Source organism: Ixodes scapularis, unplaced genomic scaffold, assembly GCF_016920785.2.
Source record: "Ixodes scapularis isolate PalLabHiFi unplaced genomic scaffold, ASM1692078v2 PGA_scaffold2__306_contigs__length_199485367, whole genome shotgun sequence".
Classification (NCBI taxonomy): domain Eukaryota; kingdom Metazoa; phylum Arthropoda; class Arachnida; order Ixodida; family Ixodidae; genus Ixodes; species Ixodes scapularis.
In genome coordinates, this window is record NW_024609857.1 from 149927783 (window position 1) to 149943235 (window position 15453).

Genomic DNA, 15453 nt, shown 5'->3' on the forward strand with positions numbered 1-15453 from the left:
TTCACTGCTTTGCACTGAGGCACTAGGAGAAACGGTAGATGCTGGAGAGCTTTCAGGACCTTGTCTGGTATAAAGTCACTGGATTCAACTAACAGGACACAAACGAATACCAATATTGGCTGATTTGTCACAGTTGCCATCGCAATCACCATTTCGGTCCATTAACATTTCAAAGCTTAGAAAGGGTCATTTAAACCAGTTGGCCTAAGATCGCCAAGGAGCTTCATCCCACTGAAAACATTCCTCGCCAATATAAGTGCCTTTCACACTGTATGTGCAATCGGCTTGTCAATCATGCTTTTCTCCACAGATCTCTCACAATGATAGTGCTCTTCTTGCATATTTCAAAAGGAAAATATTTTTCGATCTCTCTAAGTACCGGCACCTCGTGTGACGACGGTGCCAAGATGACGCGCTTGTTTCTCCGGTGTGTGGATAGCAAAATCTTGGTATAGAAGAAAGGTCTCTATAAAGCTACACAAGCGAGTTTAGATCGGCTCTCCACGAATGAAGAGATAAAGGGGAAATTCCTCATTTCATTAACCAAAAGGGTAACCATACAGGGAGCCTGATGCCAATTTCCCAGGATCCAGTAACTTTAGTCTGGGCTAGCTCAGTGGGGTCTGAAATTTATCTCGTGTGATAACTTGACCTTCCTTGGTCATGGTTATCTATATGTTTACCCCTAATTTTAAATAATATTGCCGAAAAAATGTCGACCTACATCTGGATGTGTATGTAACTGCTAGTGTGAAAGTCTCGTTATATTTTGGTCATGTACGGAAGAAATGTCACTCGAAAGTAGAACGTTTCTTTTGTGTACATGAAAAAATATTTTATTTATTAGCTTCACTTACACAAGGAATCTGCAGACAGGAAAATTGACCTCACAGATCCCAAAAAGAAAGATTTATGAAGCCGCAATTCTGGACCACTCTTTTACGCTATATGGCATGTTCCTGAATGTAAATAAAAAATTATTTTTCATTTTTAAAATTTCAGGAAGCATCTGTTTTTTTATGTGCTGGCAATGCTTTGTTTCTGAAACATTAACATTTTACTCACACTAGTGCAGTGATGTGATTGCTGCTCTATTCACCACATTGAGTGCAAATGTGAGGAACTTTCACCAATATTGTGTCCAAACTTGACTTCACTTTATTAACACTGGAAATATAATGGCTCAGGCCCCGCTACAGGTCCGGATCGTTATGGTGCACTTATGTGAATTTGTATAACTTTCTATTTTAGCCACAAATCCTATTAGATCTCTCTGTCAGTGCCAAACATTGGCAGTACTCGGAATTTTCACAATATCTCTTATGCTCCTAGTCTGCTCCGGCGTGTAAAGGCCCATTCACACTCTTGCGACCTCTTAAACCTGGGTTCCTTAAAACTTCTTAAACCAGAGAACACACTGGCGCCATCTATTGGGAAGCAGTGTAAACTCGAAGGTCCGGCATATTTTTTTTATTTCTCGCGCATTATCCTTTCTTTTTTGGCTCGAAAAACTTTTGTCAATGTTATAAACGAGCCTTTCTATGGGTATTACGCACATTTGACCTCGGAAATCCCGCAAAACCTTCCCTCTTGTGAAATGCAGTTCCGGGGTCATCGCATAGATGGCGCCACAATGCCAGTGTGTTCCCTCATTCTAAAAACATTTAAGAAGTTTTAAGAAATCTCGTCTCTCTCAGTCGTACTCGGTCGCAAGAGTGTGAACGGGCCTTAAGTTAGCTTTGTTGAGTGCACATCTCACTGCGCTTTTCTGTACTGCAGTGAAGTGGCAACCACAAAGTAAGCATCGCAATTTCGCTTATCTTGCTTCGCCGCTGTGCATCCAAGCACTAAACGGAAAGCATTCCCCCAGAGCAGGACGTTACATGTGCAAGCATCGGGTATATTAAAAAAAGAACCTTGTGAGTGTTAATGTAACAGCTATTAGTTGCAGTACAAATTTAGGAATTGAAATGCCACTTTTTTTATAATAGACTGCAGTATTCTGACAATGTCTTATTAAAATTTGGGACTTAGCAAGAGTACTCGCAAGAAAATGTATATGAACTGCTCTATAGGTTTATTTTTATTTAAACTCTATTGTTTAGTAGTCACCTTTATATATGTTTTATCGTTCCGAGGTACAGTCAATAGAATAAATTTAAACTAAATTAGGTGAAGCAGTACAAGGAAGCTTGGGAATAACCTGAGCTACTTTGGCTGGATTGTTTTTTATAGGGCATTTTTATCGTTCCCATGTTGATCTCTGTTATTACTGTATTTACTCGAGTAATAGCCGCACTGATTATGAACAATTCCCTTGCGTCTCCTTTACCACAGAGCACATATACAGCCAATCATCGCGTTGCGCAAAAATAACATAGCATATAACTAGATCGAGAACACGATTCTCCTTACAAATGCAATCTTCATGTCACGATCTTTCTCGAACGTGGACGAAGGGGCCGAAGCACTCGCCGAGGAGAGATGACACGCAGCCTGGTTGTGAGGGTGGATGATGACTGGCCGGAGCACGTGCGCTCAACGGCGTTTATTCGTGCGGTGAACAATGTTGCCCGCCGAGCCTGGCAGCCACAGACAGGCGGACCGGAGGGGGGCGCTACATACTTGTCACATCCCTCCCCCCCAGTTTGTTTCTCAAAAAACAAAATAACTAAATACACGACGCGCACGGCCGACACCAACTCGGCGTCTGGTCGCGCAAAGTCCTGGCCGGTCAATGATGAAGATCACCCAGGCGAGTAGCGGTCAGGTGGTCTTCGCTGCCGCGTACTCCGCCTGGGCGGAGTACGCGGCAGCGAAGACCGGTCCACCAGCTGGCCGGTCCAACTGGTGCCACTCCTGTGGCACCAGTTGGACCGGCGCTCACGCACCGGTCCAACTGGTGCCACAGGAGTGGCGACGCTTGTCGCCTCCGGGGTGGATGGCGCTCCGCTGGCCGCTACTGGTGATGTTGTTGGGCCCCCTACAGGCTGGTCCTCTGAAGCGACGGCCGAGGGTGGAAGCCAGGTCCCGTGGCGAGGCCTGACATGGTCGGCGTGCCGGTGCCAGGTGGTCCCGTCGGGCATGTGGACGAGCAGCGACGAGGCACTCGCTAGTGAAACCACACGCCCGGCAGACCACGGTGGGCCAGGACGGAAGTTCCTGGCGTACACCGACGCTCCCGGCTCCGGCAAAGGCCCGGGACGGCACCCTCGGTCAGCAGCCAGCTTCTGCTTCAGCTGCTTCAGGAGCGCCGTGGACCGGAGGTCTGGATGCAAGACGTCCAGGGGGGTCTTGACCATCCGGCCCAGCAGAAGCTCGCAGGGGGCACGGCCAGTGACCTCATGGGGTGTGGTCCGGTACTGGAATAGTACCCGGGCCACCTGCGTTCGGAAATCCCCGGGCTGGCTCTTCTTGAGCTTGTCCTTGATGGTCTGGACCACTCGCTCCGCTGCACCATTGGAAGCAGGATGGTACGGCGGAACCAGCATCCGGCGGATCCCATTCCTCTGCAGCCAGTCCAGGTACTCGGCGCTAGCGAAAGCGGGACCATTGTCGGACACAATAATGTCCGACAATCCCTGCGCCGCGAAGACCTGCTGCAGAGCCGCAATGGTCGCGCTTGCCGATGGACTGGTAACTGGCAGTGCCTCCACCCACTTGGAGAAGGCGTCCACTACCACCAGGAAGTAGTGGCCCTTGAAGGGTCCCGCATAGTCCACGTGCAAGCGGGACCACGGCCTCTGTGGGAACGGCCAGGGGGTGATCTCCACGTGGCGCGAGGCTCGCTGGTTCTCCTGGCAGACTTGGCAGCCTTGCACCTGGTGCACGATGTCCTGGTCCAAGCCAGGCCACCAAACGTGCGACCGTGCCACCATTTTGGTCTTTTCAATGCCAGGATGCCCCGCGTGCAGCAGCTGCAGCACCTTGGCCCGCAGACTTTGTGGAATCACCACCCTGGAACCCCACAGGAGGCAGCCTTGCTCCAAGCTCAGCTCGGTGGTCTTGTGGCTGTATGCCTGGTGACGCAGCTCCTCCCCTCGGGCAACCGCCTTGACCACCTGGGACAGCACCGGGTCCCGGCTGGTCGCCTGCGCCACCGCAGTCCTGGTGAGCACCCCCGGGTAGGCCCGCTCCAGCAGGAACACGTCAGCTGGCTCTGGAACGGCAGCAGGCACCTCCGGCAGGGGCAGGCGGCTCAGGGCGTCGGCAGGTCCCAGGTCTTTCCCAGGGCGGTAGACCAGCTTGTACCTGTAGGCTGCCAGCGTCAAGGCCCAGCGTACCACACGAGGCGATGCTTGCACTGGGACTTCCTTGTCAGGTCCCAGCAGCCCCAGCAGCGGCTTGTGGTCCGTGACCGCCTCGAATTGCCGGCCCCACAGGTACTGGTGGAAGCGCTGGACCCCGAAGATGAGGGCCAAGCCTTCCTTGTCGAGCTGGCTGTAGCGTTGCTCCGCCGCATGAAGCCGACGAGAAGCAAACGCCACAGGGTGTTCCTGACCATCCTGACCCCGGTGCGACAGGACGGCTCCTACCCCGTACGGTGATGCATCCACGGTGAGGACTACAGGCTTGGCTGGGTCGAAGTGCACCAGCACTGGAGCCTCAACGACGAGCTCCTTGCTGCACTGGAAGGCCAAGTCCTGCTCCTTCTTCCAGGCCCACTGCTGACCGTCATGGAGCAGGCGATGCAGCGGCTCTAGATGCGTCAAAAGGTTGGGCAGGAACCTCCTGTAGAGGTTGATAAGGCCGAGGTAGCTCTGAAGCTCCTTCTTGCTCTTGGGCTTCGGCGCCTTGAGCACGGCCTCAATCTTGCGGGGAGCCGGGGCCAGGCCAGCCTGGGAGATGATGTGTCCAGGTACTCTACGCTGGGGGTCAGGAACACGCACTTGTCCAGCCTTACCTTGAGACCGGCGTCCTGTAGTCGTGTCAGGACTTTGCGCAGGTTCTGCAGGTGGTCCCCGTCGTCGGTACCGGTAACCAGGATGTCGTCCAAGTACACCGCCACGTGCCTCATGCCCCTGAAGAGGTTGTCCATCTCTCGATCTGGAAGATGGCTGGGGCTGAGGCCACGCCGAACGGTAGGCGCGTGTACTGGAAGAGTCCCATGGTAGTCGAAATGTTGACATACTTCCGGGCGGCATCCTGGAGCACCAGCTGCTGGTAGGCGTCTCGAAGGTCGAGCTTGGAGAACTTCTGTCCCCCGGACAGAGCCGACCAGAGATCTTCTACCCGAGGCAGCGGGTACTTTTCGACGGTAGCGACGGGGTTGATGGTGACCTTGAAGTCCCCGCAGATCCTGACGCGGCCGTCTCGCTTGAGGACTGGAACTATCGGTGCGGCCCACTCGGAAGACTTGACGGGCACCAGGATTCCCTCTCGCTGCAGCCGTTGCAGCTCCTGGGTGACCCCGTCCTTCAGGGCAAACGGCAGCGGGCGCGGCTTGAAGAACCGAGGCCGGGTTCCCTCGGGTATGTGGATGCCGACTGTCGTGCCGGCGAAGGTGCCCGCCCCTGGCTGGAACAGGGACTGGAAGTCTGTCAGGAGGCTCGGGACGTCCTTCACCACGTGCAGCGCAGCTTCTTGGTACTCCGGAAGCCGAACACCCAGCGAGTGAATCCAGTTCCGGCCCAGCAGCGTCGGCGACGACCCCTTGGTTAAATAGAGGGGAAGGATTGCCTCCCTGTCGCCAAGGCGAACGCTGACTTGGGCCCGACCCTGGACCTGGGAAAGCTGCCCGGAGTAGCTGCGCAGCATGACGTCAGACGCCTCGATGGACACGCCGGGGAAGGTCCGCTTGAACAGCTTCCCGGGCATGATTGACACGCTGGCCCCTGTGTCCAGCTCCATGGTGATGGGGTGGCCGCAGATTTCGACGGACACCAAGTAAGGTGGCACGGACGATGGAGGCTTACTCGTCTGCTACATGTCGAAAATCTGCGGGTCCTCGGCCACGACGTGGACCCTGGCTGAAGACGGACCCGGGCCTGGTGCCGCTCGTCCCTGCCGCGTTTTCTTGCGACGGCCACCCTGGCCGCGGGCTTGGCTGGAACCCGGGCTTGAACCAGGCTGCTGCTGCTGCTGCTGGCCGCCGCTCGTCCTCCCCCCTCGGCAGACACGTGCGAGGTGCCCAGTTCTCCCGCACGTGAAGCATTGTGCTTGGACGAACTGGCACTGTGAGGGGGAGTGGGCAGCACCGCAGTGTGGGCAGCACCGCAGCAGTGGGCAGCATCCCATCCTCGTCGCCAGTGTCACGATCTTTCTCTAACGTGGACGAAGGGGCCGAAGCACCCGCCGAGGAGAGACGACACGCAGCCTGGTTGTGAGGGTGGATGATGACTGGCCGGAGCAAGTGCGCTCAACGGCGTTTATTCGTGCGGTGAACAATGTTGCCCGCCGAGCCTGGCGGCCACAGACGGGCGGACCGGAGGGGGGCGCTACATACTTGTCACACTTCATAGATGGGATCTTCGCGCGAAGACGTTATCTCTGTCCTGTAAACCGCTGGAGTCATGCTGCCGATCACGGTGATTGGCTTCGCGGAAAAGCGAACCCTCAGGTTTTTTTCATGAACAGTGTGGCTATTGCACGAGTAAATGCAGTATCACGTTCTACAAAAAAAAATGGCATTAATTTTCGTAATTTAATGACAAGCCTTTTTTTGTATTTTTATTAAGAATTTTAGTTTTATTACAGCCCTTAGAACCTGTGTGAAACATCAATTTGTATGCTTAAGAATATTATAACATTATTTTAGTGGAGTATACTCTGGTTTACACTTTATTTCATACCTAAAATAACCATTCACAGCAGTCCATACTGTCCCTCATCGATCAGCATTGTGTCGCCATGCCTAGTGCTTCTATGTGCAAATAAACAGCTAGTTCTGTTTGAGGAAATCATACCTGCCATTGAACAGAAGTGTGAAGGCAAAGCATGCACATTTTTTAGTTCGATAGGTCAACACACAAATCTTAATGCTTAATATTCACAGTGGTTTAAATAAAAATGAGGTGTGTGCTTGAGCTCCAAGAGGACTTTTTGCTGCTCTATAATGGAAGTTTGGCTGCTCCAAAAGGTGCTACAAAGTGACTTTAGGTCAATTGCATCACTGCTAGCAGCAATGGTACTTACTGCATTATAGGGTGACCACCCGTCCCGCGACTCGCGGGACTGTCCCGCATTGAGGGCTCATGTCCCGCGTCCCACAAGAAATTCCCAATTCTTCAAAATGTCCCGCATTTCATTCTGTAGTAAAATTCACTCTGCAACTCATGGCGCTGCCGAACAACGGGGCACGGGGAAGCGTGGAGGTCGCTGGTAATTGTGTGAATCGGAACTGTACGCCATTTTCTATCAAACCATTGCGGGAAGCGACCGTCGTCCTTGCAAAAGAACCAACGCGCATGCTCCGTTGTGCCTCTCCCCTTGGTGGCAAAATATTCTAAGAAAAATTGCTTGCCAAAGTTTCAACATAAAATATTGTAATTATTTTGATATCGTTCTGTCAGTGCGACAGGGTTGTTGTGGATCTTTGTTTTAGTGAACACAGCCACACAAGGCAGAAACCCTGCAAATCGCAATGGTCGAAAAAGAACATAATGTTAAAAATTTTTGTACGACAATGCTGATAAAAGTAGGCGTTGAAGGAAACAATACCCCGAAAGAGATTTACTATTTCTTATTTCCATTTGAAAAATTGATTTCTGCTACAGTCGATTTGTATGTTTTCAACTTCGACACATTTTATAACACATTTGGCATAAAAAATACTTCACTCGTAGCAAGACTTAATTAAGCTTAATTGCTGCAATACGATTAGCAGGTGTATAAACAGCAGAGGATAATAAATGTGCTAACAGAACCTCGGTTCGTCGTGTGTGTGTTAATAAATCCCCCCCCCCCAACTTCCAGTGCCCCGCATTTCGCTAGCAGAAAGGTGGTCACCCTACTGCATTATGTAGGAAAAGTTAGACTTGCTTGATGGCTGGCAATTTTTTTGCACGAAGCACGTTGTTGCATAATGTCTATGGTGAGGAAATTAAGTTTGCTAGATCGACTAGTGGTTATAGAGCTGATGTACAGTCTTCGTGCTTGATGGCACATGATCTGCTTGGTACTCAGGAACAAACTATGTAACCACTCCATCTGGAAAGAAGGAGGTAGCAAAAGGCACAGGTGTCAACTGCTTGTGCTTCAGGTTGCGGATTTCTTTCAAAAGTAAAAACGGAGGGGAGGGAAGGGGGGGAGTTTACTGTTGACTAAAAATGAAGGTTAGTTCTTCACAATAATGTTGGTGCTCTCATGGGTATTTGAGAGGATATAAAAAATAAGTAAGGTAATTTAATTTCACAGAATGGGGTTTTAGTTTTATTGTATTTGCTTGTGCTGAACGTACAAAGACATTGGACATCAATCGTAGCATGACAAAAAAGGGGCAGCAGAGATGCTGTTAATGTCTGATTTAAAGCCAGTGTTTTAGTGTCTCTAAAGAAGCTGTTCATGAATCAAATTGCAGTTCATATTTTAATGATTCTCCTTGGGATTTCATTTATCGTAGATACCAATCCCTTCCACAAAACTCATATACCTTAAAAAATATATATATTTAGCATCAAATGCTTGCATTAAGCAAGTAAAATCCTGTTTGGTTTCCTTACAGTGCCTAAGGAGATCCTGAAAGATTTGGACATTGGAGGTAGTGATGCCAACAAGGACAAGCTCGAGGAAGATGAGGAGGGCTACGTGGAAGAGGCCCGCTACCAGCCATCCACCTTCAGCCCCCTCGGTGTGATGCATCCTTCTGTTAAACCACTTCCAGGTTGGTTGGAGACTGCTAAGGTTGTTTGGTACACAAATGCTTACAAGAAGGCACAAAGCCTACCTTTTAGTATTAGGTGAGATGGCTGGCCACTGTTTAAGTAGAGTAGGAAAATATAAAGGTGTGAAGTAGCATTTTTCAGCCACTGTACTATGTGTTAGTATCGTGCAATCTGTTAACTGAGAAATAGAAAGATGGGAAACATTCTTTGATGACTCAGCATGGGCTCTCTACTCGGTCGGTAATATGTTTTTATATAAAGTAATGGCTTTTTATTTAGACTCGATTTTATTTAGGAACACAAGCTATCTCTTAAGAAGTAAGAATTGAACTTTGTAAAATTTGGAATATATTTTTCAAATGGTAGAATCACCATAGATGTGAAGTGGACATCTTTTGAAATTGTCTTTCTACGAAAAACAACATAGAATCTCCAATTAGCCCTACCAAAAAAAACCCAGTATAACTTTTCACTATCTGGATTATGGAACTGGAAATCTGATTCTGGAAACCCAAAATCCAGATTGCAGACAAAAGAATAATTTCTGAAACCTGAAATCCAGATAAAATCATAGATTTCCATTTCCATAATCCAGATATCAAAAAGATATACTGGATTTATCAGCATGCTGGTCTGCAATTTTTTTTTAATAAAGTTTGTTCAATACCATCAGAATGTGGAGCGCAAGTTCATCTGCTTCTTTTGCAGGGGTTGTGGAGACGTCAGAACGCCAAGCTCTGATTGGCCCTGATCGAAGGATAGTGGGTAGACCTCAAAGTTAGCTGCCTCGAGGTCTACCCACTATCCTTCAGTCAGAGCCAATCAGGACTCGGCATTCTGACGTCACCACAACCCCTGCAAAAGAGGCAGACGAACTTCCGCTCAGCATACCTTTTTTGCTTTGTCTCAAGTGCTAACCTGTGAAGTGTGAACATGGTTGAGGCTCATATTCTTTTCCTGTCCCTAGGCAAGCTGGTGATGACTAAATATTAGGTGACAGACTTTTCGGTTCTGACCGAAAGACACCGATAAACTTCTGTTTGTAGAAAATACAAAATCAATTTAAACCAAAAAACACTCACTTCCAGAAATTTTTGGTCGAAGCAAGGCCCGATTTTCGTCAAATCTCTTCCTTTTCAGTCATTCGTTGGGCACATATTCGGTCCTAGAATTAAGAACCCTGCCAGTACCAAATCAGTGGAATCATTGACCTAGGGAGACAGTGGCATGAAAGTTAGATAATTTAGTCAGTAGCCATCGATTGTGGCAATGTCTTTTTTCTATTAAGGTCAGAGCTGGACTACGGTGTTTAACATTACAATGACAGTTGTTATCAGTTGAATCTTGTGGAAGAAGCAGCAACTTGCCTTTCTCTAGAAACATTTTGCTTGAAAACAATTCAGTTCTGTGCCATTATACAGAGTAGAAGGGTGGAGGACACAAGGAAAGCTAAGAGCTTCATATGATTATGTTAAAGAGCACTTCTACTTTGGCCTGTGTTTGGGCTCATCCGTGGCTTTCAACGACTCTCGTATTATGATATGCACAAAGCATTATAAGCCTGCATGCAAATTATAAATTAAACTCTTTGTTTATTTCTCTCTTTTAGAAATTTGATTTTTGCAGTTGTCCCAAACCTCAGGGATAAATTTTAGGAGGGTCACACCGCATAAATGTGGTTACTCTCGGGTGAATGTGAGGCAGTCAGGTTTCATGCAGGGGACGTTAAAGATGCCTGTTGAAGTTGTTTTTTTATAATTTTGTGTTGTATGAGCTATGCAGAGTGCAAGTTAGTCTGCTTCTTGGCAGCGGTTGTTGTAATTCAGAACACCGGGGTCTGATTGGCTCCAACTGAAGGATAGTTGGTAGACCTCAAGGCAGCTATAGTATTGATGTGTACCCACTATCTTTCCCATCAGAGCCAATCAGAGCTCAACACGTTCTGATGTCACTACAAGAAGCAGACAAACTTGCGCTCCGCATGCCTGAAAGGTGAGGTCTAATAATTAGTTAGTGATGTAGTGCAAGCAGTAGAGCAACAGATAGATTTACTTGTTTTGCCTTCTTACTGGCATGGCATCCAGGGCCAGAGGTCAAAAACTGAGTGGGACACTATTTGGTAGTTCTCGTTGTGATAATTGCATTTGTGCTTCTGTTAACAGCGGTTAGGCTGGTGAGCTGATGTGCCTCTTTGGCATGGCCAATGGAGTCTTCCACAGTATTCTTCAGCTGGTCATATGATGGCTGTAAGGTTATATGGTAGTAGTATTTCAGGTAGTATCAGGGGCAGACCCAGGTATTTCTGAGGGGGGGGGGATCAGCATATCATATTTGAAACTCCCCCCCCCCCCCCCCCCATCCCCCCGTTTCCCGGCCCTAAATGTTTACACATGCATGGTTCGGACATGCGGACCTGCCCTCTTCCCCCCCCCCCCCCTTCTTTTCTGAATCTGCCACTGGGTAGCGTTGTCTGGAAGTGATTGGGAAGAAGAAATTAAATGTAAACAGGTGTGTTCTCGAGAACGGTATTGTTTGTGTGCGTGGCACGGGGAAGAATGGTATCACAGTGCTTATGATCCAACTGGACATACTATATAGATATCATGTCAGCTATAATTCAATCAAAATAATTCTACCTAACCCTTCATTTGAGTATGGCAAGCTGTGGTCGGTCAATGTGCTGTTCTGCAGAGCCGTAATAGCTGTAAAACAACTTCAGAAAGGAAGGCTGCTCTGGTTGCTGATGAGGTGTTCAGGAGGTCCATGCTGCAAAGAAATACTTGATTTAAAAGGAAAGGGCAATGTGTTCTGTATTGGTGTAAGAAAAGAGGTGTAAGAAATGCAACAGGTGATCCGATGCAACAATGATGCAATGGTTCTTTTAGTGCATTAAAGGAGGTGGACCAAGAAGATCAATTTCCACATTAGATAATAGGAAAGGTCAAAATTACATATAATGATAGTCAGCATGGTTGTTTCTCCTTTCTGATGTTGGTCCTGGATATATTTCAGAAATTGGCAGTACCTTTCCTGTTTAGTAAAAGGTGTTCTAACAATACATGTATGTTTTCAAAACCCCATTTGTCCAGGTACTTCGTTATCATACAGAGAACACATAATGTCTGCATGAAGTTTTAAACATTGAACATCAGCACCACATTGTGCAGATTATAATTATCATGATATAATGGTTGTTTTATCAAAGTGTAAATATTAGGGAGTCATTTTTCTATGTGTGGGACACACTTCTGTAGTCATATTGAAAGACTTGGTCTAAGCACCTGTCCTTTGGCTGTTCTACAAAGAAATAGGGACTTGAAGAGGTCAGACTTGTAGGTATTATACAGTTGGTCACATCATATATTTTGCCATATATCTAAAATATTAATATATCATATTGGTGAATTGTTCTGAACAATTGTCCTAGATGTTTTAGGCTATAAAATGAGCATAACTTAATATTGTTATTACTAATTGAATCAAATCACTGTTCAGATATGTATGATCAAATTTATCATATCTCTGTCCAAATTATCTTAACACATACCTTTTTCTCGAGTTGCATATTTACATTTCTACTTACACAAAGCAAGACTTGCATAGACTATGTCATGCCCTTTGCTTGTATGCTACTGTATCAGTACAGTCCGAAGGCTGTAGCCACTAGAATCTGCATATACCTGCTCTACAAATGGGCCTTTCGAGTGGGTCAGAATAGGTTTTATTCTTAGCCTTGCCTTAGAAGCACAACTTGCAGTTGGCATTGAGACCTACTGAAAGTTATATCTTTTTCAGCATAAATCTTCGTAGATGTAAGCACAGTCCGAGAAAAAGTAAATATTGCAAAGTATGAAGCAAGCAGCCACGCAAACTTTGCAAATAATTGCCACAAAACAAGGATGGGTTCCTGCTAGGTTCAAGATGGGTAAATCCAGAAGAGCACATAGTAGTGCAGGCTCTTGTTTGTTGGGACAAAATGGTATGTGCCGATAAACTGAGGGAGAGGAGGAGACGAAAGCGCACAGGGACGTCAGAATGCCGAGCTCTGGTTAGAATGCAGAACGCCGGCATCCAGAATTTGGCTTTTGAATTTGAGCGTGTTCGAAGAGTGTAGGGGAGACAAAGGCAGTCTTTCTCTCCACTTCACTCGTCGAACACATTAGAACGCAGGCCGCGGGCATCGGCGTTTGGTTCTCGCATTCGAACATAAGTGCAGTGGAGACAAAGGCTAGCCTTAGATCCACCCATTAATGATTCGGACCACAGCTTGGTGTTCTGACATCCTTGCATGCTTTTGTCTCCTCCTTTTCCTCAGCTTCTCGGCGTATAGGAGCAGTTCAGGGGTTTGACAAAATCCCTAAGTTTTAAGGCAGTTCTGCAGCTCTTGTCAACCCTGCTTTGCACCTGCGCTATCGTAAAAGAAAGCTTCACTGCTGTGCACCAATGCACCTGTGTAAAGCTTCAACCCGCTTTACACTGGCTTCTTAGAGAAGCAGCTGATGCAAAGGAGCACCTCATTCAGCTCAGTGGGCTCAGAAGTTTGTTGCTTGATATGTCCTTTGCCTATATCTTGGAACGTTTTATTATTCACTTATTGCAACATGGCTGCATGCTTGGTATTTTACGGATGCTTTTTAATTTGTTGGGGGAGTAAAATTCTAAATGGCAGTAAGTTGTTTCAGGATCAGGGGGTATGTTGTCACAGCTAACTAGGTGAAAAAAAATCTTAGTACCCATCTTTCCAAATTCACACTTCCTGGCATCCAAAGACCAGCATTATGAAAAAGTTTAAATAAAGCCATCAGGTGAGGTATTGGCTGATAGTAAGTGAAAACACAATGGTAACATCATCTATGAAACATGAACTAATTGTCCAGCATGAATGTCATGAATGAGTTCACTTTTTCTGTCCATGCCAATACTGATGCCACCGACACTGATCAAAATTAATTTTTTTTTGTAGGCATTTCTTTGTCCTAAAAAAAAATATTTACTGCTCTTATCACTAGAGTTTATGCCCTGTCAGCGAAAAGAGCCACCTCCAGCTGCATGCATCACTGTAAATGCATATTGATGTCACAATAATGTAATAATCTTATGGGATAAAAGAATAATTCGGTTCATTACTTGCTGTTCCATGGTTCCTCTAAGAGTGGCCACTCCCATATTAAAGCTACGGTAATCAGGATTTATAATGTAATACAGTCGTGCAATTTAATTGTTTTAGGAGCTCCGATGGACCGCAACCTGATCCCATCGTCTACAAAGAAGACTGACATTCACGGTGATGAGAATTCTGATGATGACAAGCACATCAATTGCACCATTAACGGGAAAGGTCATCGTGCTGTGGGCTTTCTCACCGAGTGGGTTGCGGCCTACAAGTTCATCAAAGGTTTGTCTTCTGGAAAATGTCTTCTGCCTTCCCTCATGCTTTTCTGCCCACATCCTTTCTGCTTTTTTCTGCCTTTAGCTCTAGGCTGCTAGGCAGGTGTGATGAGCTCTTCTTATCAATCAAACTGCTCCTTCGGATAGTGAAACATATGTTTATTCCTTGATAAGCAATATGCAAGAAAGGCTAACTGAATTATCAGAATTATAGTCTTTACTTGCTGACAATCATTTTAATTTGAGTCATGTACTTTGGGGAAACCTATAAACTGTCTTTCAGTCCCAAGTAGGGTCGAAGGGCCATCCAGGATATGACAACCACCAATGGCAGTCGTGCTAAGTTCCCCTGATGCCTGCATCGTGTGCAAACATGCAAACGAAAAGAAAGCCATACCACCGTCTACCAATGTTTATTAACATAAAACATTCTAGCAACACTGGCACCATTGAATGGAGGGGAAGCCTTCCTCACCAATGTTCAGGGAATGAGCGTCTTGTGTGGCTGTTGCAGGACCACCTCCATCTGAGGCCATACTTATAAAGTTTTTTCATGAAGTGCTAATGGCCGTTAACATCATCTCTTTCTGTTCAGAAAACAAAAACAAAGAGATAGCCAGCCCGAAGGGGCGTTTGGAAAACAATTTTTGAGGGATGCAACACAGGGCTAAATGACCTTGGAAGTTTCTTTTTCACATTGTGGTGTCTTCCATAGACCTTTCTAATTTACCCTTGACCCCAGCTGCATAGTTCAGACATCTGGTAGGAGCAGCGAAAAATTATGTGGAACAAGCAAAAACTGTGGGAGAGGCAAAACAAAATGAATTCACATAAAAACTTGACACTTTCCAGTTGCATGGCAAGAGCAAATCATGTTTTCCCAAATATTTGAAGTTCTTGACCTTGGAAGCACATCAAGATGGCAACGCTCGTATAGAATAGTTCTATAGCTGTGGGACACGAGAATGTTATGCGATGTCAGTTCTGACAACGCTTGCAATGCATACTTTTTTTTCAATTAATGCTACTGACATGCCATGACAACAGTCACCACAAAAATGACTGTAGAAATATGCTGGGGTCCATCCAATGTTTTGCTTTTAATTATTAAAAGTACAGCCAGCTGGTTTCTGTGAGTGCAAAGTGCTATGACAATTAGAACTCAAAAGTAGAAAACTTTAATTGTGAGCTCTATGGCAGGGCGTTGGCCTAGAGTGGGTTCGGAGCGACGAGGAAAGACAAG

The 15453-nt window shown here is 46.7% G+C and overlaps 1 protein-coding gene across 1 annotated transcript in view; it reads left to right on the top strand.

Annotated features, from left to right (window-relative positions):
* Window positions 1–15453, top strand: part of LOC120839904 (protein eva-1 homolog C) — a 275051-nt gene that overhangs the window by 239767 nt on the left and 19831 nt on the right. The window contains exons 6-7 of the mRNA XM_042292064.1: window positions 8663–8821; window positions 14050–14217. Of these exons, the coding sequence (XP_042147998.1) occupies window positions 8663–8821; window positions 14050–14217 (327 nt within the window). The remainder of the gene's footprint in view (window positions 1–8662; window positions 8822–14049; window positions 14218–15453) is intronic.